This window comes from Coturnix japonica, chromosome 4 (assembly GCF_054131305.1).
Source record: "Coturnix japonica strain WE chromosome 4, WE-NBRP24, whole genome shotgun sequence".
Classification (NCBI taxonomy): domain Eukaryota; kingdom Metazoa; phylum Chordata; class Aves; order Galliformes; family Phasianidae; genus Coturnix; species Coturnix japonica.
Genome location: NC_140666.1, coordinates 38,157,405 through 38,183,667, shown reverse-complemented (window position 1 = coordinate 38,183,667; position 26,263 = coordinate 38,157,405). Strand labels below are relative to the sequence as shown.

Genomic DNA, 26,263 nt, shown 5'->3' with positions numbered 1-26,263 from the left:
TTGCTTAGCTGCACGATTCCAGTGGCTTAACATAATTGAATTGGGAGCTGGAGCTGCTTTGCCCCTTAAGTTTTTTCCATCCCTGGTGTTTAGTACTAATTGTCTGTTAGGATAAAAGCAATCTGATGATAGCCCTTCATTGACCGTGAATATATAACAAACACAAGTTTCAGTGGCATAAACATCATGGTGTCTTTTTTTGTTTGTGCTTAAGGATCTGAAAATATTTAATTTCCTTTTTAAAACTTGCTCAGTCTGTTGTTCCAATAATTAAAAAGAAAAAAGGCAAATGAGGGTTGGTTGGTAGCTTACATATTTGTTAGAAAGTGTCACTGGAAATCAAATGCGATTTGCTGCATTTGGTGTAGGTGTAGAAACAGTCAAATAAAGAAGAAATTTTGTCATTGCAGCAAGGTACAGAAATGGTTAAATCTTTATTTTTTCTAATTTTTTTAATAGAAATTTCTATTCTTTCTAGTTCTAACTGTTCTTTTTCTATCAGCTTATTCTCATTGTTGAGAAACTAAGAGAGGAACGATAGTTTGGCTTTCTCTGATTTGAGGCTGAAGATCTGTTATTAGAAGAAAAAATATCTGCTTTTTTTCTTTATTTGAGAAAGATCAGTCATGTCAGCTTATCCTCTTTCTAGGTGAGGTGTCCCAGACATCCACAGAAACAGAATGGGAGGTTTCTCAGGTCCCAAATAAACTTGTAGAGGTGCTGTATTATTAACCACGTTGTTCTTCCTTCCACTCTTTGTTCTGGCATTAGAAATACTTTGAAGTTATACAAATACACTTGTTTCCCATCTTGGAAGGAAAACGATATTATAGTTGTCTATTTGAGACTGAGATTTTTGTTCTGTTTTCTTTCTGTTGCGAGTTGTAGCTTCTCTTCTGTGAAGTTCACGTAACTGCTCATTTTGTTTCTGGGGATGACTTTACTAATATTTGTGAGCCATTAGGAGAGGCTATTTTGTGCCCTCAGAGTTCTTTTACACTTCTTTAAGAAACATCACAGGTCTATTTGCATGTCACCTTTGATGTTTCTGCTATTAAAATGAAAGCAATCTCAAATATTCTTATGATTTCTCCTGATGTCCCTCTTTTGCATTCAAACTATATGAAAGAGTTTTGCCATCTAAAAGAAGCATCTGTGTGTGTAAAGGAGAAGAGTAAGGTGGAAGAAAGTGTACAGCATCCTGTGGACAGCCATTGTCTGTGAACATTAATTATAGGAGCCTCTTGTTAAATAAGGATGGAAATTTGGTCAAGGAGATTCTGATTTTATTATCTTGGAACGTATAATTCTGGTTTTCTAGTGACTGACTTCTGTAGTTTTAAAGCATTGGCAACAAACCACCTGACCTGCTTTTCACAGTGAAACAGTCTAGTCAGGAACTCTGTAATAAGATGCAGAGTTTAGGCTAATGAGCTGTATAGAGCTGATAAAATAAATCCTGTTCTTAGGGTCTTTTGACAATGGGATTATTGTTACTTGTGAAAATAGGCCTTTGGATAGGAACTGAGATTCTTGTTATTTATTGTCACTCAGCATTTCAGGCTTTAAAAATTCATTTTAATGAGAAGGTTTAGGAGATGAGAAGAGCTGTGTGGTTAGTATAGCCTGGACAGAGTCAACTATTCTATGTTTGGGATTCTTTTTGTGTTGATTATGGCTAGAAGGTCATGCACTTCATTGCGTGTATAAGTTGGGCTATTCACTGTGCCAGACCATTGTCCTCTATCCCAATGCACTGTCACCATCTCTAAATCTTAGGTTGAGCCCTTCCTCTTAGCAAAATATGCAAATGCTTCTCCCAGTTCATTGGCATCTGGCAGGTTTCTTTCAGTTCTCACTACTGGGAGCATAAGCAGGCTAGCAAGAACTAAGAGACAGGGACCCTGCCTCAACGCAGTAATTGATCCTTCAAGAGTAATTTTACATCAGCACAGTGATTGCAACCCCTTGTCAGGGGCAGCCCTGTCTCCGTCTAGCAGTTTGCTCTTTGCTTGGAGTCCCAGATATGAGGTAGCATTTGTTAGCTGTGTGCTTCACATGGGGTTGTAGTGTTTAGCTTTTAAGTTGCTGCATTAATGAAATAGAGTTTTGTTTATTTTATTTATGTATTTATTTTCCCCACTGCCTCTCTCCCTTTTACTCAAATGAATAAGTTACTGAACTGGCAGAAAGGGAAATTCAGCCTAATAGGAAGATGAGCGATAGTCTTAGCTTGGGGTTGGGATTCACTCACTGTCTTCAGACAAAATTTAACATGATCATAGAGCTACAAGTGTGGAAGAACCTCTTTTGGCCTATTTGCTACACCAGGGCAGTATCAGTGAAATTTATGTCATTGCTGGCAAGTGTTAATTATTGGCTGTGTCTGTGTTAGTGTAGTATTGTATGCTTGCCTGTACCAGGGAGTGCTCTTATTTTTTCCCAGATCTCAAGCTTCTCACAGCTAATCTGAATTCTAGTCCCATCTTCTAGCTTCCTTCCTTTCCAACTAAGCAAAATAACATGTGAATTTGCCTGTTTGCATGTGTACCTTCCTCTTATGTAGTTCATTGTAGAAGACGTTGCTATTTCAGTTTAATGTTCTTAGTCCATAGTACTTGCACGTGGTCATGTTGCTGCTTTCTATAAGGTGAATGTTTTATTGGAGTATAAAGTTGATTTTGTTGACAGGCTGGCTATCAAATCACTCAGCAAAGAGTTCCTATTGCGGTGAATGGGAGTCTGTCATACAGTCTCTGCATAGATAACAAAATGAGCCAGATGGTGACCAAAACTGTGAGAATTAAACAAATTCAGTTGGAGCAAGACAGTGGAAAGAGTCTCCATGATGATGCAAGGAGCCAGACTCTCGTTGATTTGAATAGGGCTGGTAAGCTTGGACCGTTCTCTTATTTTTCTCCTCCTTTATATTTAAATCTTTAAAAGTAAACAAATGATGGAAAACAAGTGAAAAATAAAAATAGCCTGTTATCTCTCTCCTTGAAAATGAAAACATGTTGCACTTGAAGCTGGGAAATGTTTGCATTTTTAATAGGCCTTTCCTTTTGCAGTTGGTTGATGACATTTTGCAAGAGCAAATTACTGATTTTACCACTGAAATTGCCACTCAGCTGTGGGAGCTCTTGCAACTGTAGGTGTTATTTAAAAACAAAAGTGTATCTTAGACCATAAATGAGTGACGTCTGTGTATAGAAATAGCTGCTGGAATTCAATAGTCGGGCAGTTCTTTTAATTATTAGCTTTGAAAAAAAATATAGATTTTCTCTTTAAGGTTTGAAACTGTAAACAAAATGAACCAAGTCAATACAAAATAAAAGGCTGTGGCCTGGATGGCAAGGCTAATGGGCACTGTGCTTCATGCCCATTGAAGTGAAGGGCTGTGGCTGCTCATGTTCTTTGAAAGGGATACTGAAACTAAAAACTACTACATGTTTTTACAGTTCTGTCTGTTCCAAAATTAGTTTAAGATAAATACATTTGAGTCTGCAATCAGATAGGCTTTTAATTGAAGCTCTCTCAGAGGAAAGCGGAATATTTATGCCTGTTCTGCATGTCAGTCAGAGGGTAGAGTACTGTCTGCAGTTTGTCTGCTCCTTTAAGAAAAGTTTTTATAGCCATCTGTACTTGAGTCCACCGTGACAGTCACTAAATAATACATTTGTTTAAATTTTGTTTTATTCTCTAAAAAACCCAAGTGTTTACATGCGTTTATCCAGTTATACTCTAATATGCTGAGATCAAAAGCTGTTGTTGGAAATCTCTCGTCTTTCCCTGATAGGAGTCGGCCTCATGGAGGTTGTCATGGAGCCTGATATGTGCTGTGGGGAAGAAGCAGCTGCAGCAGTCAGAGAGCTTCAGCTTATTCTTCAGACACTTGGGAGCAGCCAGGCAATCATGGCAGGTACAGAGGGGGAAGGGCATGTTCTTTTGTCACCTGTAATTCTCTGCATTTGTGGGAGTTCTGCAGCTTCTGGTTATTTTGCTCTGCAGTTGCTTATAACCCAGAGCCTTTTCTAGCTGTTTCTAAAATCCTCCGAGCCTGCCCTAATGTCTGCCTTGCTTCAGAGGTGCTTATGGGCCTGCTTTCCTCTGCAGAGCTGTGCAGTGTTAGATTTTATAGGAAAAACCTAGACAGGAAGGAATGTCCCCAGGGTTCTTGAGGTGTTTCTCCCTGCCTGTTCTCATGCTGCTTGCTACAGTGCTGCAGCACATAAGCTATGTGCTAAGGATTAGTTGCAGAATGTGGAAGCTAGTTCCCTTAGCTCCCATAGAGTAGTAGGAGTATGGATCATCCTCTGAGTTGTCTATCAGGCCTTGACTGGACATAAAATTGTTGTAAAAACAGTGAATTTATGATGGTGTATGTGAGGTGGAGTAAATGACAACTTATAGCAGATACCAGGGTTAATTTAAGCAGTAACCAGATTTCAGCTTTTACCTCACTTGGTAGTTTCAGAGGCTCACTGTCCCTCCCCTAGGGAGAGGAACACTAGGGAGATCACTGCTGATTTGGGGAGGCTGGGCAGAAAGCTGTATTGGTTCATGCTGTGCAGGTAGCTTGCAGATATCAGTCTCAGGCATTAGCAGCCAAGGTCCCTGGGCATCCCCAGCCATTTGTCTCCAGACATCTCTCTGATGTTCGGGATTTTCCCCACCTTTCTCTATCCAAAATCACTACCATCTTTCTGAGACCTCTTTATTTGGGGAATCCCTCATTTTGGCACCAACCCTTCTTTCTGGAACACTTGACAAGCTTTTCCAGTCTAAATAGCAAATGTGCACAGCATGTTAAGGGCTTTCTACTGTGGTTTACCTTGTCAGAATTACTTGCTTTCAAATAAGGGTTTTACATGCTCGTATTTTACCTGTGTTTTATTTGTGTGTTCAGCGAAGACAAGTGCCCACTTTTATATGCTGTTAATTCAGTAGACAAATGAAAAGATGGTTACAGTGGAAAATGAAAAGAAGCTGGGCTTAAAGGAAAAAGAGCTTTATAAAAAAGTATTTGGGGCCAGGCTCTCCTTTCATTTATACCTGATTAACTTTGTTATTGCGTCTCACTGACACCCACATCCAAGTAGAAGCAGGTTGTGTCTCAAGTAGAAGCAAGAACAGGACAACTATGTACCTAGTCTGTAGCAAGTACTCGTTTTACTCCAAAGAGGAAGCATATGCAAAACACTTCTCCTGGAAGAGATGCTGGGAAACTGTTGTCCTTCATTTGTGTTTGGCAAAGACTCTTTGAAGACAGAAGAAATTAATGTGCTGTCATCCAACCTACTTCTACATGGTCTCCAGTCATTTTTTTTCCCTTTGCTCAATAGAAGGATTCTGAGCCATGGAGTCTTTTCACAGGTTGAGCTACTTTGTGCTTTCTTTATTAGTGTTACCACGTGGAAATATCAAGTGTTGTTTTCTTCTTACCAGCATTTGTAATTAAACACAAAGAGTAAGGCTACAAAAGTTCACTGTGCACATGGGAAGAATGTATGTTTATTTATGTTATGACCTCTCCTGTTTCCTTGTTTGTTTGTTTTTTTCCACCAGTTGAGTAACTGTGGCAAACCTCTTCTTAGAAGAAACGGCTTTGGAGGGAGAAACCTTAGAAAGATAAAAGTCCTGTTTACTTGAGGCTGAGTCATCAGAGATCTCTGAGGACGTTGGCCCATTCTGAACTAGAAGTGTTGGATGTTTTTATATGTAACTCTGTGTTCAGTTTCAATGTTTTTGTCAGCCGGGGAAATCTGGAGAAGAGAAAAGGTTGCAATTTCTTGAAGGAGAAAAAGAAAACTACAAAAAAAAATCCACAGCTTCTGACATTTAGTCCTTGGGCTATAAATTTCCAAGGGCACCTTAGTAAAAACTCTTCAGCATAACTAAGTTCATGCTTTCCAAGACAGAGTAGTATATATCCATCAAATTGTAACTCCAGAAGGTATCTTTGTGCTGTTTTTAGAGGAATGGAAGCTCACAGAGCACTGCTTTTAGATGCTTGTCTAATTCTGCCCTTTTTTTGAGGGCTGTGAATCAGAAGCTCTTTTTGCTATGCCCTGCACTGTGCCGTACAGTTTTCTCAGAGAAGAATTATGAACAGTAATATCAAAAATAAAAAGGTTGAATTCTCAGAAAATTTTGAATGTCTGGAGGCAGAAGCTTGAAATGGAATCAAAACAGAAAGCTATTATGAGCGGGTTGTTATTCATTTCTCAAAGTATGGAAGCCTGCTATTAATGATCTGTACATAACATGACGTTTATTAATGCATGCCGGGGTTTTTACTCTAGTTTACAGGGTGGACTATTTTGTTGATTAAGTTTCCTTTTACAGAGGGACAGCTGAGAGTGGATGCCAATGTTTCTGTGCATCACCCTGGGGAGCCTTATGGAGTAAGAACCGAAGTGAAGAATATCAATAGCTTAAGATTCCTGACAAAAGCAATAGGTAAATGATGGTTACTATTCCAATCCTACATCTGGCCTTTGCTGCTGCAGTTTGAACTCCCTGACTGCACCCTGGACCCATTTCACCCCCTCACCTTTAGTGACTATTATTAATAGAGACTATTGGTAAATCCTGCTAGTAGCACATGCATCTGTCCATGCTGCTTAGACATGCAAGGGCACTTCTTGTGCTGTGGTGGTCCTTGGCTCCAGGCTTGTCCCACCTCTTTGAGCAGCCCAGATCGTCCTGCTCCCTGACAGAAGAGATCTTAATTTGGAGTACTCTGGAGATAGCAGTTATATTAGTCTGCAGTTTCAACTTTTATCCCTCTGCCTGTAAGAAGAACAAAGCAAATGATTCAGGGTTTAGTATGTTTGGCTCTGAGATACGTTAGCAGTAGCTTTTTGTCCTTCAGTGTAGATGATCATTTTCCAATGTATACAGTAAATTGTATGTGTGAAGTTCAGATGCAGCTTGGGTAGGAGCAAGGATGGATGATAATTACATCTCCAAAATATAACTGGCAAGGTGAATGTGAGAATTCTCATCCCAAATACTCCACTGAGAGAAAGGAAGGTCACTAGGAACGTATGGCTTGGCTGCAGTGCCTGGGAGAAAGTGCTTTCTATTTAAAGGAAAGAAGATGAGGAAAACATGCAGAGAAAGAAACTGTGCTGGAGAGAAAGACAGTGAGAAACAGTTCTGCCTGCATCTACTGCTGTTGATTTTATTAAGGTTAAAACAACTAACTTTTCCATTATTGCACAGCAGTGGAAAATGAAATAGTGGAGTGTACAAAAGCTAATAGTGCAGCATAGTAAACTTATTCTTTTTTCTCATGTTTCTGCCAGACTATGAAATACAGAGGCAAATTAAAGAACTTGAAAATGGAGGAACAGTTCTGAATGAAACAAGAGCCTTTGATTCTAAGCTTGGGTGAGTTCTTATTTTGGAGAAATATCAGTAATAACAGCTTTACAGTGCTAGGGATGCCTGGTGACCTGATCGGAGGAGATAACGTGGTATCGTTCAACTTGTCCTCTAAAGCTAACGTTCACACAAGCATGCTCTCCTCAATGGTAGAAACTTATTCTTGAAGTTGAGGCTTTTTACAACAGTTTGTGTGCTACCTCAAGCAGCGTCTGGGTGAAAATGACAGCCCTTTTACATACACGCTTTCTTTGAAGTGGCTTTGAGGCACTCTCCTGATCTTTATGAGGCGAGGCTTATGTTTTACCTTTTTGCTGGGAATCCAATGGGGCATCACTTCTCACGTCTCTCATCTGTTTTGTTTTATTTTAGGTGCACTGTACCAATGAGAGACAAAGAGGGAAAGCAAGATTATCGGTATATATATATATATATATTTATGTTGTCTTTTCAAGAACTGGAAACTTGTTACGCTGACTACACTTCATATATTTAATAAGCTTGTTCAGCATAATGCATGTGGAAATGGAACTTACAGTGGAAAGAGACCTGTCAGAATCAGTACAAGTCTGAGAAGTTCTCCTCTAGATCCCATAGCCTCTATTGGATTTAGCAGTGATGATACACAAAAACCTTTTCTAAGAACTAATCTGGAGTAGTTTAGCTCAAATTAGGCGATTTGAAGGTTTGCTTTGTGGCCAGTGCACGTATATTGTTAAGAATGCCTGAAGTTAAATGTGAGAATATTCAGAGATGATCACTGCTCCTGCTTTAAATATGTACTGAGAGAAATTATTCTCATATAGTAGTCCCTGCCTCTTCATGCTTAAATTCTGTTATCATACACACTGTTTGAAAGTTCTAACTGCTGTTGAGGAACGTCAGCATTCTTAGGCAGATTTCTACCTTAAGATCTATGAAGATCGACTGAAGTTGTTACCCAGCTAAATACTTACTGCCTTGCACTGATGTGAGATGGCAGCCGTCACAGTTTGATTGTTGAAGATTGGTGTGCACAGTCTGTAATCTGCTCACAGCAAAGTCATACGTACACAGCCATACACAGCCAACCAAGGAAGATCTGTCTGGAGGGCAAGAGAATAAGGCATAACTGTCAGAAGCAGTGCTGCTGGGAAGAAATGTTGGGTCAGTGCTGCAAAACAACAGCATAAATGCTGCGTGCTCTTGTACAAAAGGTAATCAGAGTAGTGTCGGATGGATGGGGCCTAAGAGTACAGCTCGGTGACTGTTGAGGTCCCTGAGCTTCTCTCTACTGCTCTTTGCATGCCTCCATCATCCTATATGCTGATCAACTTAGTCGTTTCCTGGCTTTTCATCTCAGGTCCAATTTTCCTGTTACTCCCAGAGGTCACTTCCCAGTTGGAGAACTGCAGCTCTGCAGAACTTTGTGAGCCTCATAGTTCTGTGTTCCTGTTAATTGTACATATACCCTTATTGAAGCAGAGCAAGGATTTTGAAAACATTACACAAACTTTATGTTTAAATCTGCTTTTGCAAATAGCATTTGTGGAAACAGCAGAAAAGACGGTGATCATTTTGTGAATTCCTTAATGTGGTAGTTGCTGACTTATTTAACAAGGCTAGTTAGAACAAATGCAAAAGAAAACTCAAGCAAACCTAGGCAAAACTGGCGAGCCCAAGATACTTCAAATGAAGGCCAGAGGTTATTGCTAGTGCTAAGATTATGATCAGTATTAAACTGTTTTCTCAGATTTTTTGTAAATTACTGCTTGCACACTATGCATTAGACTTAAGATCTCTGTTTAGACAGACTGGAGATAAAAATTATAGAGCGCCTCGTGTCCCTTGTCATGAAATTTTTGAACCGTTTGTTTGATCATGTGAAAGTGAGGTTTCTGCTTCAGCTGCAAAGTTATTGCAGTGGTCTGAATTGGCCTCGTCTTTAAGCGAGCCTTTTGTTCTGTGGTGACACCCTGATGAGCGCAGTAACTTTGCTTTTAGCACAGCATGGGATTTCATCAAGGTTTTTAAGTCAGCATGGAAAAGGTCGCAGCCTGCCCAAATCACTCTTGGCGGCTGGCTTTCAATCTGGGTTTCTCCCTGCCAGTCCACTCCCTGTTTTTATCTAGATCTACAATTCATGCTCGATGCCAAAAGCAATAGGTTGTTTCCATAACTATTGTTTTTATTGCGATTCTTAATGTAATTAATCTTTTTCTATCATTGACTCTGACAAATAATTGCAAATACTTAAGAGAATAGGGGAGAGAATAGGGACTTCGCAACAGCTGATGAATTGATCTCTTACTGCTTTCCACTGACATACCATCATGAATTTTTAATGTTTTGTTACAGATAACAATGTAATTTCCAAGTCAGCATAAACCTATCGTATTTATTTTCTTCCTTCTTGTTTAGCTTTTTACCTGACAATATTTCTAAAGAAGTTTTTCTTCATCTTTAGGTTTATGCCAGAACCAAATCTTCCCCCATTGATTCTATATGATGCTAAATCTTTGCCAGCTAATGTGAACCATCAGCAAGTGGTAAATATCGATTGGATTCATGAGAGACTTCCTGACCTTCCCAGTGTGAAGAGAGCAAAGCTTGTTGAACTGTATGGGATTCTTCCTGAACACAGCTTCACCTTAGTGGTAGGTCTATTGATCAAGTGCTAAAATAAACATAGCAACTCCAGAAGTTGCACTGTATTCAAAACCATTTACGGATGTTGTTATTAACCAGCTACCAGTTCTCATGACTTTTTTTATTTGGAAATGTGTCCAGTTTGCTGCCTACTTTTATACCCTGAAGCCATATGCACATAATAATGGGAGGAAGAGAAACCCTGCACCGTGTGCCTAGAAAAAGCATTTCTCATGCAAGGTGCAGTCAGATAACTATTACTTAATATCGATCTCGTCTGTCTACACATGGACAAACTAGTGACTGACTGCAGCAAATGTACAACTTCCTGCTGACAAATCCTTGCCTGAAAGTGCTTATTCTTCTTATCTTCGGGTTTGGGTTTGGTACAAGGCTGGGCACACTGTCGTTATTTAACAAATTAATAGACGTACTTTCCTGACTGCAGAAGGAAAACCCATAGTCTAAATCTCTTAGCTTCACATGCCTTCATTGATCTGGTCTCCATTTTATTTTATTTTATTTTTGGGGAAAAAACATCAAACTCATTAACAGCTAATTACACAAAATGGCTGTACAGTATTAGCTTTGACTTCACAATGCAGTTTACCCAGAACAGACTGAAAAGAGAGGATCCAGGAAAAAAAAAAAAGGGTATGGCAGATGTGAGTGTAAATAAGGAAATGGCAGCAAAATCTCATAACTTTCAAAATTATTCTAAGGACTGCAGTCGTCTCAAATACAAACTGAATTATCTTGGTTCCCCAGCGATAACTGGGCAGTGTTAAGCCACCCAAGTTTAGACATTTCAGATAGCCAGCTGAGCTAGGGTGGTGCCCTGCTTTGGTTACCTCTGTGATTCATGGAGACAGAAGGAAAGGGCTTCTTCATTGTGAGATTCCAAGTGGAACTATAATTACTTCAAATTGTGCTCTGGAGGAGTTCCTTTACTTTGACTGTAAATGCAGGTAGAGCAGTGCACCTAACTTAACTACCTCATATCCCTTTAATAACTTGTAATGTGCACACTGTGTGTATTTTCACATTTGTATAGAAGCTGGTTCTACAGGGAAAAAAATGGTTCTTTCTTCTGAAGTAAGCTGTTAGGAAAACTGCTTTTGTGCCAGTGTGCTGTTTTAGTGAGTTACACATCTTCTGTTCAGTGGGCAGGTGTGTTGTAAGTCTTATTGAAGTCATGAGGCTGCAGTGACAGCACTGAGGTGTCAGTGGTATCTTACCTTTCTGTTTCATTGTGTGAGTTACAAAACGTAATCTAGCAGACAGTATTCCTGTCCACATGTGAGTTTTTTCACACGGACACGTTTCTCACAAATTAAAAGCAGCTCAGAAGAGCAGATAGGTTCTGCACTCTGTTTTCTTCTGGCTTTTTTTCCCCCTCCTTTTAGATCTTCCCCCCTGAGGTTGGTTGACTTTGGCCAGTGGCTAAGCGGCACATGGTTCTGTGCTCATTCTTCCCACCAGAGAGATGAAGGAGAGAATAAGAGCAGCAGAAGCAAGAGAATTTGTGGGTTGAGATACAGGCAGCACTTACTAAGTGTGAGAAGGAGGAAGGAAAAAAACCCACAAAAGTGATGCGAAGGCCACTGCTCTTCACATCCCACAAGGAGCCTGATGCCCAGCCAGTCTCTAACTACTTCTGCCCTCAGTTTTTCTTGCTGAGTACAACATTGTAAGACATGAAGCATCTCCTTACTCAATTTAGATTTGCTGTTCTTCTAAACCAACCCTGGTGTCTTCACTGTGGGAGCAGAGTGGGAAAAAGAAAAAGCCTTTATGCTCTGCAAGTTCTGCTCAGCAGCAGCCAAAACACTGATGTTATCAGCACTGTCTTGGTCACAAATTCAAAACACAGCGCCCTATGGCCTGCTATGAAGAAAATTAACTTCATCCCAGCCGTGCTCAATACACCCTCTTCTTTCACTTGGCATCGACCTACTCCTTAGCCTGCTTCAATCTTGACAGTATCGACAGCTTCTGCTGTGTGGTTTCTGTCATCGTCGTGAACTAGCCCTGTGTATTTGCCTCATCTGTTCCCATTTCCTTCCAAGAGCTCTCTGAAATCCTCTAGTGCCTTTGCTTTTTCTCTGTTAACTTCTTCCTTTCTGCAGCATGTAAGATAATTAATGAGCTCCACGCTGAAGTTTGAGATGCAGCTTGTAATAAGATAATGCATCCATTTGAATGCATGAAGTGAGCACTTCTTCACTGTGAGTCTTTTATTGTGCATTAGGATGGCGGTCTGTATACTCTCCATAAAAGTTGCTTGCCTGTTCACTGGGAGACTAGTTAACCTTAATTCATCTGCAAATGGTATGGCCATGGCTGTGTTAAGCTTACATGGGAAGTTACAGAAGATTGCTGATAGGGCCAGATGCACAAATCTAATGAGCATTCGTTCAGGTTAGAGCACCCAGGAGTGCTCATTAAATAAATGGTGGTGGTGGAGGGATGACTCTAAAATGCAAAATCTCTGCTTTGCGCCAACTTGTTAAGAGAAAACATCAAGCACAAAAGTTACAATAAAACAATACCGTACGTGAGAAGTAGTTAGTTTCTGAGCTGGCTTCAAGACTTTTATTCTCATATACAGAAACATACTGCAGTATCAAGAATGTAAGATTCCAGGTTTGCCTAATTACAAGATTAACTGAGATGGAAGGAGGGCTTTAACTGTTGATATCTTTGTCTGGGATTTCTTAAGTGTAAACTGATAGATTTTGGATGGGTTTTCTACAACTTGCAAAAAATGAATGAAATTGCTGATATTCTTCATGCAAAATCCATCGCATTTGTAAAGACAAAATTCTTTAAGCAAGGTAGACTCCATGGCATTTGGGTTTCTGCATGCAGTTTGCTGTGCAAACTGTTAGGTTGGAAAATACTGCTCCTCAGTCAAGAAGGATCTCAGAACTACAGTAGTATAATATTATGGTCATCTTTCCTGGAGGGAAGGGTGGAGGGAGCAAAAAAAAAGAGGATATATTGGCATAGATATGAATGTGTTGTATTGCTTCCAAAACCCATGCTGAGGTCCAACCAAATAAAATAGATCAGTTGTGTCCCAGTGCAGCATTAGGAAGAAACAACCTGATCTCTTTTGTATTCTATGTCTTTGCATACCTTTATGTTTGCTCAGATAAAACTGGCAGTTCTGCTTTGGCTTTGGCTCACTTCTACACTGTAACAGTTGGCATTTGTGAATCCTTTATACAGTCAGAAAGGGATACCAGTGGTTCTGACCACTTTGTTTACATTATGCCACCCTCATATACTTTGGTGTGCAGGTGAATTTATGCTGCTTTTTAGAACCTAAAGTCTTATGTAACAAGTCAGAAGGAGAGTTTGATCTGTCTTTCTTTGGCTGCTCTTCGTTTCCACTTTAATAGTGTAGATTTTCTGCTTTTTTCCTTGACAGTCTTCCACATTTTTGCAGCAATTGTTACCTCACAGTTGGTTATTGTGGGAACCGCGATGGTGAAAATGGGAAGAAGAAAGCAGAAAATGAGATCTGTGAAAACTGATACAGTTTTCTCCTTCAGTGCTTTGGGCAACTATTGGTCTTTAAAGGCATAAGTTCGCATTACAGACCCAATGTCCCTGCAGATTACACCCGTGGTTGTGTGTAAAACAATGTGTTGTTTGCAACTTGTTTACAGAGCACTCAGAATCACTCTGCCGTTACGTTTTGACATCTCGGTAGAATTAAATGATGGTGTTAAACCATGTACCAGAAGTAAATTCGCATCGTGGTTGAAGTACTGGAATGCCATGAGTCATGCAGTTGACATTCTGATGAATAAGTTGCAGCATATTTGGTGTGTAATGGGAGACCCAAGCAGGGGCATAATTTATAGTGCAGAAATACGCAGTATATACAGACAGCACAGAGGAAATTGTGGTGTCAGATTAGTAGAGAAGAAGCTAAATTAATATTTCAGTGGGTTTTTTTGTTTGTTTTAGAAGTGAGATGATGGATAGTAGAGCTCAATGTACCAGAGCTGCCCCCTGGTTATTTTTTCCTACGGTTAAAGACATTTTTCTGAGTGAAAGTTCCTGAAATAGATTTGGTGGCTGGACTGAATCTAGGAAGACAAAAGTTGACCAAAATGCACAACAAAGCAAAGTTCAAATAGCACAGTAACTTTTTTTTTTTTTTTTTTTTTTTAATGGCAAGAAAATAAGGAAGGTGTTTCATTTTTGTCAGTCATTTTGATGTTCTGAGATTCTGCCTCGATCATTTAATTGCTGGGTTTCCTACTTTTTGGCTACAGCAAATGGCAACCACTTGAAAAGTAAAAATAATAAAGAATGGCAATAGAATTTGTCCATTTCTCCATGCTGAAGAAGCAAGTGTGGGGCTCAGTGCCTTGTAGCATCTGTAAACAGATGTGTCTGAGTATTCCTGGGCTTTTCTCCTCTTGCTGCCTGGAAATCCTCTGATGGAAATTGGAAGGCAGGGTATGTTTGCCCTTGATTTCTCAAAGGTCTGGCAGAGGCATCAGTGCTGTAACTCTAGCCAGGCTGTTGGTATCCAGAAATCTGAATGTGCCCAGTGCTGGCGTCCTGCTCTCCATCATCTACGTGATAGAAGTGTTGGGTGTGCAGCATCTGAGCTGTGCAGGCTGCACTCGGACATGTGGCATCTGCAGACGTTGTTTTTGTGCACGTGATGTTGTAGCTACGCTGCTCTGCTTAGACTGTTTGTGAAACCCTCTGCAGTATCCACTGAAATAAAAACAAAAGCATTTGTACACAGGTGTTTTTCTTACCTAAATTGGACAAGTGTTCTAATGGAAGGTAATCTGCCATTTAAATAATCAGTGTTTGTGCAAATGAATCCTGAGGTGAATTAAGGAGAGTACAATATTTAGTAGTTCATCATGTTAGTAATTCCACTACATGCATGCACAGTTCTTAATCATTTAATGTACTTCGATAATTAAAAATGTGTTTTTTAAATATATTTAACCTTAGATTTCACATTCTTCTTTTAAGTGAACGTGTAAAAGCACAGGAGAGGAAAGCAAGCTTACCTATAGCTTACCTATGTGTATTAGAGGAGCAGTTAACCAAATCAGCCTTGCTTCACAGAAGTCCTTGGTGGCCCGTTGAGGCTGACAGCTTCAATTTTCTCTTCATGGTCTCAAAGTAAAGGGAGAGAGTCTGATTTTTGTCACAGTAGTTTTATAGCACATCAGCCCACTAATTGAAGTAATTTTTGTTCTGTTTTTGAGAACAGAGATCAGTAGATTGTGGACTCCTTAAAAGCAGTACTTTATACTAATGAATCCAGTATTCTGAGATGTTGGAAGTTTCTTTTGTGAATGTCGTGGAGGGTGGAAAGTCCAAAATTTTGTATTGCTATAGTGGTAAATTGCCTTTAAATACAAGGACAAGGAAGTCTGCTTTGACAGGGCTGAGTTTCAGTGGAAAAGTCAGGCTTTGGTTTAGTTGAGTGCCTGCACTCTCTTTTGCATAGAAGTATTCGCAGGGATCTGCCTGCAATTACTGTGTGCTTGGAAGATGTTTCTGCTGTGATGACAGTATGTATGGAATAACTCAGTGGCTGCCTCTAAACTGTTACCTCTTCTGAGAGCTGGTGAGACCTCCTCTTCATTTATGCCATACTCTGCAGAAATCCAGCGGCAAGAATTCTTCCTGACACTTAATGTCTCTTCTGCCTTCAGTGGACCTAATGAGTTCCGTGCTGCAGATAAAGAACTGCCAGTGCCCTGATATCAAACAGCACAGCATTCAACAGGCTCTGCACTATCTGTTCTTCTGAAAACAATCTCAGATTTCACTTATAGCATAAATTGAATCCCCTACTATCATACCTTCTGAGCACTTAGGGTGCTGTGCAAAGCCTTGCATAGCTTCTGTGAAAAATCTAGAAACATAAAACCCCTGTTCTTACAGCGTGACCTTTCCATATCACTCAGGGGTGTCTACAAGCTGACCTTACTCCATCAGTCCAAAATAAGTGATTGCAAGATCAAGAGTGAGGTATCTATAGGCAGTTTCAGCCAAAGACTCTTTTTGGTAAATGATAGCGAGACTGTGTATGGAGCATTATATTAAAATTTAAAGACAAAGGACAAGATGAAAAAGGTTCTCCCCAGGTATTAATTTAAAGGAAGATGTGAGAGAAAGATCACTCAACTATGGAAGTTATGTTAGAGCAGGCTGACATCTGATAAGCTGTATGCGTGCATTCTAGGCACACTGTAGTTTGTTTACTTATTATAATATTACTCCATAGTCTTGCAGCTTTCTTACTTTCTTTAGTTTACTTTAGCATTTCTAGTCTGACTCAAACTGTGTAATTAATCAGCTTGCATTTCAGTATCTGATGCATTTAATTTTTCTTTAACAGAATGAAGATGGATTAATGGAATTCTTTGAAAGTGTGGTAAAACAGACCCGAATGAAGCCAAAGAAAGTGATCGGCTGGATTCTGAGTGACCTACTCAGTCACTTAAAACAACATTCCCTTACAGCAAAGGAAAGGTCAGGCTTCTCAGTTACAACAGTGGTGAAATAAAATTGCTCCTTTTCTCATGTACCAAGAACAGTATCATGTCACTCTGATGCTGACTTCTGCTTTAGTTATCATCTGTGAGGTTGGTTATCCTAGGCAGTGCTGCTTAGGCCTTGACACTGTCATGATTAATGAAGTTAACCAAATGCCTTCCAGAGAAGAGGGCAATGATAAGGCATAATCAGGCAGTCAAGATCAAAATATGGTGTATCACGGGGGGAAAAAAATACTAGCTTGTCATGCTAAACTGTGTGACATTTAGACAAGCAACAGTGGCATAAATCTGTTACTTGTCCTCTTCTCTAACTCCTGTCCCCCTTTTCCACAGCCCCATCAGTTCTTTTCTCCTAGCCGACCTTCTGAACCTTCTAGAAAACGGAGACATTTCTTCTTCAGCAGCCAAGCAGGTATTTTTTGATTTCGCTGTACTTTGAATCCACCAATGCTTATTCCATCTGCATTCATTGAGTACCAACGAATTGGTTGCTTTAAATTATTCAAGGTGTTGATGAAGGATAAATTTTGCATCTGTGCCATATACATTTCATGGATGAAAATGCCTTGTGTAGTGTAATATCTTTTCGTGCTTAGTGTTATAAGGGGGCATAAACCAAACAGTAGTTCTAAGCTACAGTCAGTTAAGTCAGTTCTGCTTCCGAACGAAGCAGATGCTACATCTCAGTCTGGTAGCTTGAGTAGCACCTGAGGAAAGGTTGGTGGGAATTAATCCATGGCTTGCAATTAAGCTGAGGGTATCAGCTAGTATGTCCAAAGGGATACTGGAGCCTATATTGTCCAGTATTGGTGTATGGAAAAGGATATCAATCACCTGACTGTAGTCACAAAAAAAAAAGTCTGATATGGTGCATTCCGTGAGTCTAACACAGAGACATTTGACCTTTCTTTTATCCTGGCTTCTTATAGCAAGCGCTGCCATGAGTCTCCTTAGCAAGGAGTGTCTGTAAAGCCAGTTTTCCTCTATCATTTTGCTTAGGACAGTCTGAAAAAACAGCACTTCACACATTCATCTCTTAATTTATGAACTGCTTATGATGGTAAGGTAACTCTGGTGCTTACTAGGCAGAATCTGGAGTTCTTTTGTGATAGGAGATAACTGCCATTCTCCTCAAAGTTTCTATGTGGGGTTTGTTGTCCTTTCAGGTGAGTTACTGTGCTCTGCATTTAAATACTTTAGTTAACCATTTTTCCTCAGGTGGCTGTAAGCAAAATTGTTGAAGAGGATACTTGCCTTGCCTGCTTTCTAGCTTTTACCTCACTTCAAGCTTTTTACCTCTCTGCACAGGGCACGTTTCCGCCTTTCTAGCACATGTTGATTGAGTCCGAGTACAACTTTAAAGCAATACAGGCATTAGTTCACTCTTGATGTGATTCTAAAGCCAGAGCTGCAAGTGTGGCTCTTTTTCCTACTTGGGAACACTTCCTGTTTTTGGGGGGTTTCTTTTGGAGGTACTTGTGGATTTTGATGATGTTGGCCTCCTCTTCAGAATAGCCAGCTGCTTTTTATAGGCACCGTAAATACAGATTTAAGTGCCTGACTTCAGGCATGTGCATCTGGAAATTTTGGACTGGAAAAGTAAAAGCTTCAAAAAGGATATAAAATATTAACAGGGAAATACACTGGGATGCAGAGCAGTTGTGTGCCTGCAGGTTAATGGGACACCCGTTATTTTGGGGTCTGCATCTGAGAAGGAGCTCAGAACTCCATTCTAAACTCTGCTTCCTTCTGGAGGTAGAGAGGTACCGATGCCCCTCCACTGGAGTCCTTTCCTTGTGATAAATCTGTATGCCAGCACTTCTGACAGGTTATGAAATGTCAAGAATTTCAGAGATGCCTTTCTTGTTTAATTACAAACTCCTTGTAATGTGCATGTTGTCCTCTGCGTTCTGAAACTGGACACAGAGAAATAACAGTCCTATTTGCCATCACCGAGTGATGCTGTCAAACTGCAGGAACCTCGCCACATTTAGAAAAGTATTTTGGTTGCCTGGATGTCAGAAGAATAACAAATGTTTATAACAATTCTCAGCAGTAGGCAGAGATGCTGGATGGCCTGAAGGCAGAAGGGGCTATATATATATACACAACAGCAGATGAAGTGCAGCACTCGGAGTGGAGGAGAACGAATTGCAGTGGTAGAGACAGATCCAACTAGAAGCACTAGCAGGGTTGATGGGGTGAGCACACAGACATGCATACACATACGTGCTCGCAGCAGGAAGCTGTTAGAAGTTTTAATTTGTTAAGAGGATTGTGTTCAGTCTCTGCTGTATAAGGCATTAAAACACAGATAAAAGCTGCGAGTGCTGATTATAGACACAGAACATTGTATGGTAGGATGCATATGCCAAGGAAAGGGCACAGTGTGCTTACATAATTACCACTTGGGTAATTACGGAGCTCACGCCCAGCTTGCCATCAAATATAGCATCCTACCCCAGAGGCCTCCAAAGCGGTTTCATGCTGGCATGCCTGTATAAAGGGGAGCAGCCTACAGCTCTGCTGGTGTGCAGGGCTGTGCAGTGAGCATGTCCTGCACTGGGGAGGCCTGCACAGGCACACGCTATGCATGGCCTCCCCCTGGAGGCACCATTTGGATGTCAACAGTGGAATGCAACTCTACTATACTGACACTGGTCTGATGGGAGTATGGCCAAAGCTGGACCTCACTGCTTGCCGTTAGGGCTTGGCAGTATGCACATCTGTGGCAGAAGGAACCTGGTTTTCAGCGAGGGCATTGTGGAAGGAAGGTGGTTCTTGGGTCAGGAAAGTAGAACGAGGCTTTGGCTGTTGAGAGCTGCAGCAATCCTGTGGAAACACCCCATTGTGTGTTTATTGGGGACCTGAGCAGGGTGTGGAGAAGAGCAGGCCCCTTGTCTTGTTTGCTTGTGTGGTTGCATGGGTCACCCTCACAAGAATAACTTCAACAGACCCACTTGGCACCCCTACTTCAAAGTAGGTAGCAGGAAAATGAGTACAGTACACAAACCTAAACAGAAGCATCTGCTTTGACTATTACGGTCGTACCATCTGGAGCAGTGAGCCCAGCCTGCCCCTCACTTTTGTCAGAGGCTGAGGGACAACTGCCAGACATCAAGGCTTTCCATCAGGGCAAAGGAGAGCAGCCCACAGGACAAGCTCAAATGGTGCTGCCTGCTGCTTCCCTCCTCCTCTGGCAGCACATCACTGTGGGTCGGCTTTCCAGTTGGAGCCGTTCTAAGGCAGAGCAGTCAGCTGGCATGATCGCCAGCTGCAAAATGTTTGATATGATGCCCGTGGCAGCCAGACGTGCAAGTCCTGATTAATTCATCTTGACCAGTGGTTTGCTGCTATGCCTGTTAGGTGGGGAGAGCAGAACATCATTAAAATCTAATCACGCTCAGCCAAGAGTCAATAGTAGAAACTACTGAGATTTCAGTGATGGAAACGAGGCCTGAGATTCTCATTTTGGCTCTGGAGACTTCATAATTTGATCCCACTGTTCTGACGCAGGCAGTTTGTGTAAATGAGCTGAAATCATTTTTTAAACTGCTTTCTTTAAATTCTTACTCCTTGCCAAGTAGCAAAAACGCATCTTTAAAAATGCATTTTTGACAGGACTTGGGCACATCTCTTTCTGCTTTCCTACGTACCTGTAAACAAGCAAGGGCCTTGATAACGGTGCTGCTCTGGTGGCTAAGTGGATAAGCTCGTTACCAGATTGAAAAGTACATACAACGCAGATGTCACAGGGAAAATCTGCTGCCTCGAAGGTTTCTAACGGGCAAGCTTTTCTCAGTGCCAGGAGGTGTTTGGCACAGAAGTAGCAGGGAATCAGAGATGGATCTTGAAATGTCAGCTGTCCAGCAGCCTGGTGTAAGAGTTGCTGCAGGGTAACTGCACCATGGTTGGCTGCTCAGATTTTGTTTGTTGCTAATTTTCCCCTCCTGTAGCCCACAGTGCCTTGCTTGCATGCATACCAGTCTTAAAAATCACATCTACCCTTTTCCAGGACAGTGATATGGCTTCTTCGTTGCCCAATCTCTGATCTGTGCAGCACTTCAGATTCTCCAGAGTGTTCTGCTGCGGGCCGTGCTGTGCAGAAAGGCCAGAGCTCCCTTTGAAGGGAGGGAGATGTGCTGTCCCAGTGCCTCAGGAGGCCTCGGGGACAGAAAGCTTTTTGCCAGGCCCCTGGGGAAGGAAGAGCAGCTGAGGCTGCCTGTGGAATTGAGGCATGGAGTACAGCAAAAAGATACTGCAAAGAGCTGCAGGCAGGTTGAGTCTCCACTGGATGTGTTTGTTTACTGAGGGTGTTTCAGGTAGCGTGGGCATGATGATCTTTAAGCATGGTACTTGAAGAGAGATCTTGCAGAAGACATTGTATATGGCATTGATTTTTGTAGGTAACAGCAGCTTAAAGCTTTGCTTATGATGGTTATAACGCTGCTTCTCTGTAATTTAATAACTTAACCCTCTTACAAGGGGAAAAAAGAAGATGCAGCCTCTGTGAGAGTTGCGTATCGTTACCCTCTCTCAGGGTCTCAGCTTTTGCAATAAGAACCCATCAAAAGCTTTGGGGTACAGCTGCCACCCAAAATCTGCTTTCAGGAATTGTGTCAGTGCATGGTTCATTTGTACATGTTGTGGCTACAGAATTGTTTAACCAGAGGTCTTTGTTACCACAGAATATTCCTATGCTGAAGAATATTGCTGGCACACCTAAAGAACCATCCCATGTGCGCCATTTTCCCTAAGTTGTCTCACTGCTTTGCTAATTAATTAACACACAGTTTGAGTGTCCCTTCTCCTCTCCCCTTCCCAGCCTCTTCTCCATCCTGCACTGAGCATTTAATGCTGAAATGGTGACGGGGCACTATTTCCACACTGGTACGCAGCAGTGGCCCAAACATACAATTACATCTTCAGTGCAGAGTGAAGCATAAGCAGCTGTTTTAATAATGGTTTTCTTCCTCTCCTCCCACAGGTCTGAAATAAGAGCAGAAAGAAAATCACTGCCCAAGGAAACTTTTTTTAATAAACGTTCTCTCTAGTTTGTTCCAGGGCAACAGCCCTGATACAGCATAGGAACACACATGGACATTAACAAGTAATTATTTCTGATGCTTAGGGTCACCCGGCATTCCTCTTCTGGGAGGTGACGCATAGGTGGGCCCGGAACTGCTGCAGAAATTCTCCTTGGCACTATTGTTCTTCTGCCTTGTCATACGTATCCTCCTTCGTTCCAGTTAGCTGATGAGGACTGGTAATGAGATGAGCTTCCTGGGCCTGGACTTGGTACTGCAGTCAACTAATGGTCAGTTCCTGGGCAGAGGCACCATTGATGGCAATGCATCCTCTTACTGCTCTCAAGCAGTTCATTTTGCATACTGTGAGAACAGAGCACTGTTACTCCTGCTCTTGTTGTTACTAAAATCTGACTTCTTAGATCTGCAGCTAAAATAACACAGATAAATAACATCAGTATGTGAAGTCACTGACCTTAGCTTCTCTTTGTGGTTTTTCAGGTGTTTGAGGAATTGTGGAAGGGAGAAGGGAAGACTCCTCTTGAAATCATTAAAGAAAAGCAGCTTGAACTGATACAGGATCAGGAAGAGCTTGAACAGATCTGCCAGGCGGTGATTGATGAACGAGAAGAGGAGGTGATTATAGTGGTGCTGGGAAGCCTGCACACTCTGTTACTCTCTGGCACTTAAAAGGGGGGTTTAAATGGCCTTTTTCTCTTTTAATTGGTATTTGAGCTCCAAAGCCAGTTAGGAGCATTAAAGCTGACGCACAGCTATCATCAGGTCCTTTCTTCTCCTTTCTTATTTTACTAAGTGTTTTTTTGGAAATTGAAGCTTACACAAAATGATCTGCAGAAGAAATTACCAGTCTGGCTAACATGCTAAGTCATTCTAAGAGAACATAAAAATGTAATGCAACAATGCAAAGCTATAGGGCTCTGTCTTCAGCTGTGCAATATACTGCCCCTAACTTGACCTGGTCACTTGGCCACCTAACTGTCATTTTCTTGTCATCTCCTGTGATATTAGTGTGCCACTGCTGCATTGTTCTCAATACTGAGGCAATCTGCCAGCAGGACATATAATGGTAATGAAGTTAGAGATTCCATAGAGGTGTTACACTACTCCATAGAGGTGGCAAGGCCAAAATTCTACTCATCTCTTTACCCCATCCCCCTGCTCCTTCACTGCCACAGCCAAGTTTTGCTCACTTTCCTGCCTGGCTGTGCCTATGGGGTAAGAGGAGACAGATCCATATGGCAGCAGCACTGGAGGCCTCGGGGTTGGGAGCTCTGCTGAGCTGCTCCTGCAGGGGGAAAGGACAAGTTTTCAGCTCTTCCCCATCCCCTCAGAAGGATGCAGCAGTGTGTGTGGCTCATCCATCTAATGAGCTCTGAGCCAGGAAAAGGGGAAAAAGCTTGTTGATCATGAAGGGGAGGAGTGGGAAGAAATCCTGACAGAGTCTAACATCTGTTTTATATAAAAAATGAGAATGAAAACAAGTGCTTCTATGTTCTCCAGAGTGAAAATGTAAAAGCAGAAGTGAATAGCTTACTTCTAATACAAGCATTGTCTAGGTACATTTGCCATTTGGAAAAAAACATTGACATCTTCTGAGAACAATACCACCCACCCCAGTTCTCATTGGGGGATGCTAACAGCTCTGCAAGAGCTTTTGATAAAGAAAATGAGCTTGCAGTAGGTCGGCGTGACCTCCATCAGACTGACTCATTTGCGGAGCCTGATAAAAGTGCTTCTGTATTTTCAGACTAGCATGGAAGCACAGGCGCAGATATAGAAAGAACATCAGAACTGATTGGGAAGTGCGGAAGCTGAAGGTCCATAACTGTGCTCCCATTTCAATAATAATGCCTTGTCTGAGAATGTAATTCCTCTCTGCTTTTTGCTGTTTTACTCAAGCCAAATGCAGCAGAGTGGCCTCGCTTTCCTCCTTTTTCCAGGTGATCTTTCACTAAGGCAAAAGCTGCCTGGAAGGGCTGTAAATCACTGCTTCGAATCGCTGTAAGAACTTGCATTACAAAACAGAGTTAGCACCAAGAACCTGCCAGGAAAAAAATGGGCCTTGCTTCCTGTTGGGAACTTTCTTGAAAATGAACTAAATTCTAAACCAGCACCGGGCAGTTAATGAAAATCTGTACAGTACTCTGCCCCATGTAAGGGATTTCTGTCATACAAGGAGTAATGAGTCCTTTCCACATTGTGACTTTACAGAGATTTTAGACTGCCAGTAATTCAGATGCCCTAACGAGCAGCACTATTTGCATTTGTGCTTGGAATTGTCACAGTTGGTGGTTCATATGTTCGCAATCCTTCCCTTAGTATCTGTAAATATGACATCCTGTTTAATTGAGGCTATCATGTTTTGCCCAGTAATTCTGACAATGCAGAGAATGCCCTCCCTGCCACACAAACTGCATGAGGACGCACAGTTTCAGTAGTAGTGTCTCCCCTAGAAATGCCTGGTAGTGGATTTTTTCAGTACTTTTTCATTTTCTTTACTTAGCCTTTATATGTGGATATTTTGTAGGTAATCATGCGTCAAACAGCAGCTCTCTGATAGGAGGCCATATTTTCTGATCAGCAGATTAACTGCTTTGTTGCAAAGGATCCTCTGTGTCAAGGAATCAACCTCTGTTACTTAACTCTGCTCTTGAGGGATGTCAGAAATATTTTCAAATTGATGCGGTTCAATGAAAATAATGTATTAGAACTGAGCAGTGCATTGAGGAAGAAGCTCCTGTTAGCAACAAGAAGTCCATCTTCTTTTTCTGCTTTCTCCCAGGAAGTCGCTGTCTGAGCTGCCTCTGTTCAAATCCAGAAGTGTTCACTGGCTTTTTCAATAAAAGCAGGTCTGGGTTAGCTGTAGGGCCTGCAGTTGCTGAGCAGGAGCTTATTGCAAAGCCAAAGGAAGCTTTTATAATAACACCTTAGCCCCTAAATACAGTATTCAACTGCAGTGGCCTTAGAGAAAAAAAATATTCATACCTTGGCCACGAATGACTGAGCATGTTGTTTTCCCGTAACAGTGGTGTCTATCTGTTCTTTTTAAAGGTTATGGCGATAAAACAAGGAAATGAAAAAGTTATCAATAAGTTAATTGGACTGGTTCGGAAAGCTACACGGGGCCGAGCCAACCTTCTTCTGGTGAGGCAAATACTAGAGAAGAAGCTGTCAGAGTAGCCACAGGAGAAAATGGCCCAGCTGTCTGCAGAAGACGTGCTTCGTTCTGTCTGGTTTGCTGCTAATGAACTTTGGTGCCTCCTTGTCTGTCAGGATTGTTTTTCCCAGATTGGTTATGCTTCAAGGAGCATCGTGTGCCTGCCTTTCCCAGCTGCCTCGGCCAAAGGTGGATGAGCAAAGGACCACCTCAACAGAAGCTGGCAGTCATTTACATCTCCGTCCCTTCAGTGCAGCATTCTGAAGTGTCATTTCCATAAAGCCATAGGAAACAAATTCCCAAGATCTGTGAGTATAAAGAGCTAAGTTGCATCGGTTAGTTTTGTAATAAAGCAAATGTGAATTCAGCTCTTACAGCTTCCTCTTTGTCAGAAGGGAAATTCTCAGATCTGGAATGCAGCGATCTAGTGGCACATACCAATAACTCATTGTAAATTAGAGTGAGTACATTTGTGGCTAAGAGCAAAACACCCAGCAGTAATTAAGAACGGCCACATGTGCTTTCATGCCTAGCAGAAGGGGAAAAAAAAATGCTAGTCCTCACTCTTAATGTCTGAGGTAGAGGAAAGGACAAAGGCACTTAGATGTACATGCCAGCAGCAGACATTAAGTGGCTACGTATAAGAATTAGTGTCAGATTCTTTGCTTGCTTTCCCTTTGTATGTGTCCAAACACCTGCTTTGGCTACTCAGTGCCGTTTCAATCCTGAACCATTCATAACTTATGCTTACCTGAGCCTAGGGCTTTCTGCTGTCACTTGGAACCATATCCGCTCAGTGGAAGTAATTCAGATAGCTTACTGAGAACTAAGCAGGATTCAGCCTGGATCCAGGGTCTGTTCCACTTGTTACTCCTCCTAAGGAGTGTTTTACGCTATGTTCTGTTTTTTTTTAATATAACTTCCATTTTGCAGCCCGTAGCTTTAGGTGCTGTCTGAAATCAAGGCTCCTGGAGTTAAGTTCCCAGTCCCACTTCACCAGCATGTTTAAATCCTTCAGCTGATCAAACTATTAACAGGAGGCCCAACTGGAGGCATCCATTCAAATATACAACTAGTAGGGAAAGAAATCCCATTTACCAGCAGGAGTTTCTTAAATCCCTTTTGCAGGCTGCTAAATGGTACGTTTTAAAGACCACATTTATCTCAAGCTTCAATGTTGCTTCCTCAGGATGGTTCTTGAGGATGTGCCTGCTGCCAAAGGAGTGCAGCAGGGTGAGCGCTGGGATTTTTGTCCTCTACAGAAGTAACATTTGTTGCACCTAGTTCAAGCTGGGTTCACGGCAGCTAATTTTTACAAGTGCTAACGTGTGTTTCAAGGAGGATGTTTCTGTACAAACTGGCTTGTAGTTCAACATGAAATACTAGATTGGAAGACAGGCAAAAAGGTACTTTTCAAATACATGTAATGGATAAATGTATATCCATAATTCAATAAAAATAACTCTACAGTTTAAGCAAGA

At 41.4% G+C, this 26,263-nt stretch overlaps 1 protein-coding gene and 1 long non-coding RNA gene across 4 annotated transcripts in view; one reads left to right on the top strand and one right to left on the bottom strand.

The window, feature by feature from the left end:
• The window catches only part of GATB (glutamyl-tRNA amidotransferase subunit B), a 41,210-nt gene extending 14,949 nt beyond the window's left edge, over window positions 1-26,261 (top strand). For 2 of the 3 annotated variants that reach the window (XM_015861307.3, XM_015861306.3), the window contains exons 4-13: window positions 2,692-2,890; window positions 3,800-3,922; window positions 6,349-6,462; window positions 7,314-7,398; window positions 7,765-7,809; window positions 9,839-10,028; window positions 16,418-16,551; window positions 16,911-16,989; window positions 22,106-22,240; window positions 24,677-26,261. In XM_015861307.3, coding sequence (XP_015716793.2) covers window positions 2,692-2,890; window positions 3,800-3,922; window positions 6,349-6,462; window positions 7,314-7,398; window positions 7,765-7,809; window positions 9,839-10,028; window positions 16,418-16,551; window positions 16,911-16,989; window positions 22,106-22,240; window positions 24,677-24,805 — 1,233 coding nt within the window. In that variant the 3' untranslated portion in view covers window positions 24,806-26,261. The remainder of the gene's footprint in view (window positions 1-2,691; window positions 2,891-3,799; window positions 3,923-6,348; window positions 6,463-7,313; window positions 7,399-7,764; window positions 7,810-9,838; window positions 10,029-16,417; window positions 16,552-16,910; window positions 16,990-22,105; window positions 22,241-24,676) is intronic. The other variant, XM_032444494.2, reaches the window with a different exon arrangement.
• On the bottom strand, window positions 6,664-8,489 carry LOC107313230 (uncharacterized). Its single transcript, XR_004307094.2, has 3 exons — window positions 8,349-8,489; window positions 7,700-7,769; window positions 6,664-6,795 (listed from the first exon to the last, which is right to left on the bottom strand). It is a non-coding gene; the product is annotated as an uncharacterized LOC107313230 (long non-coding RNA).
• Window positions 26,262-26,263: the final 2 nt, after the last annotated feature.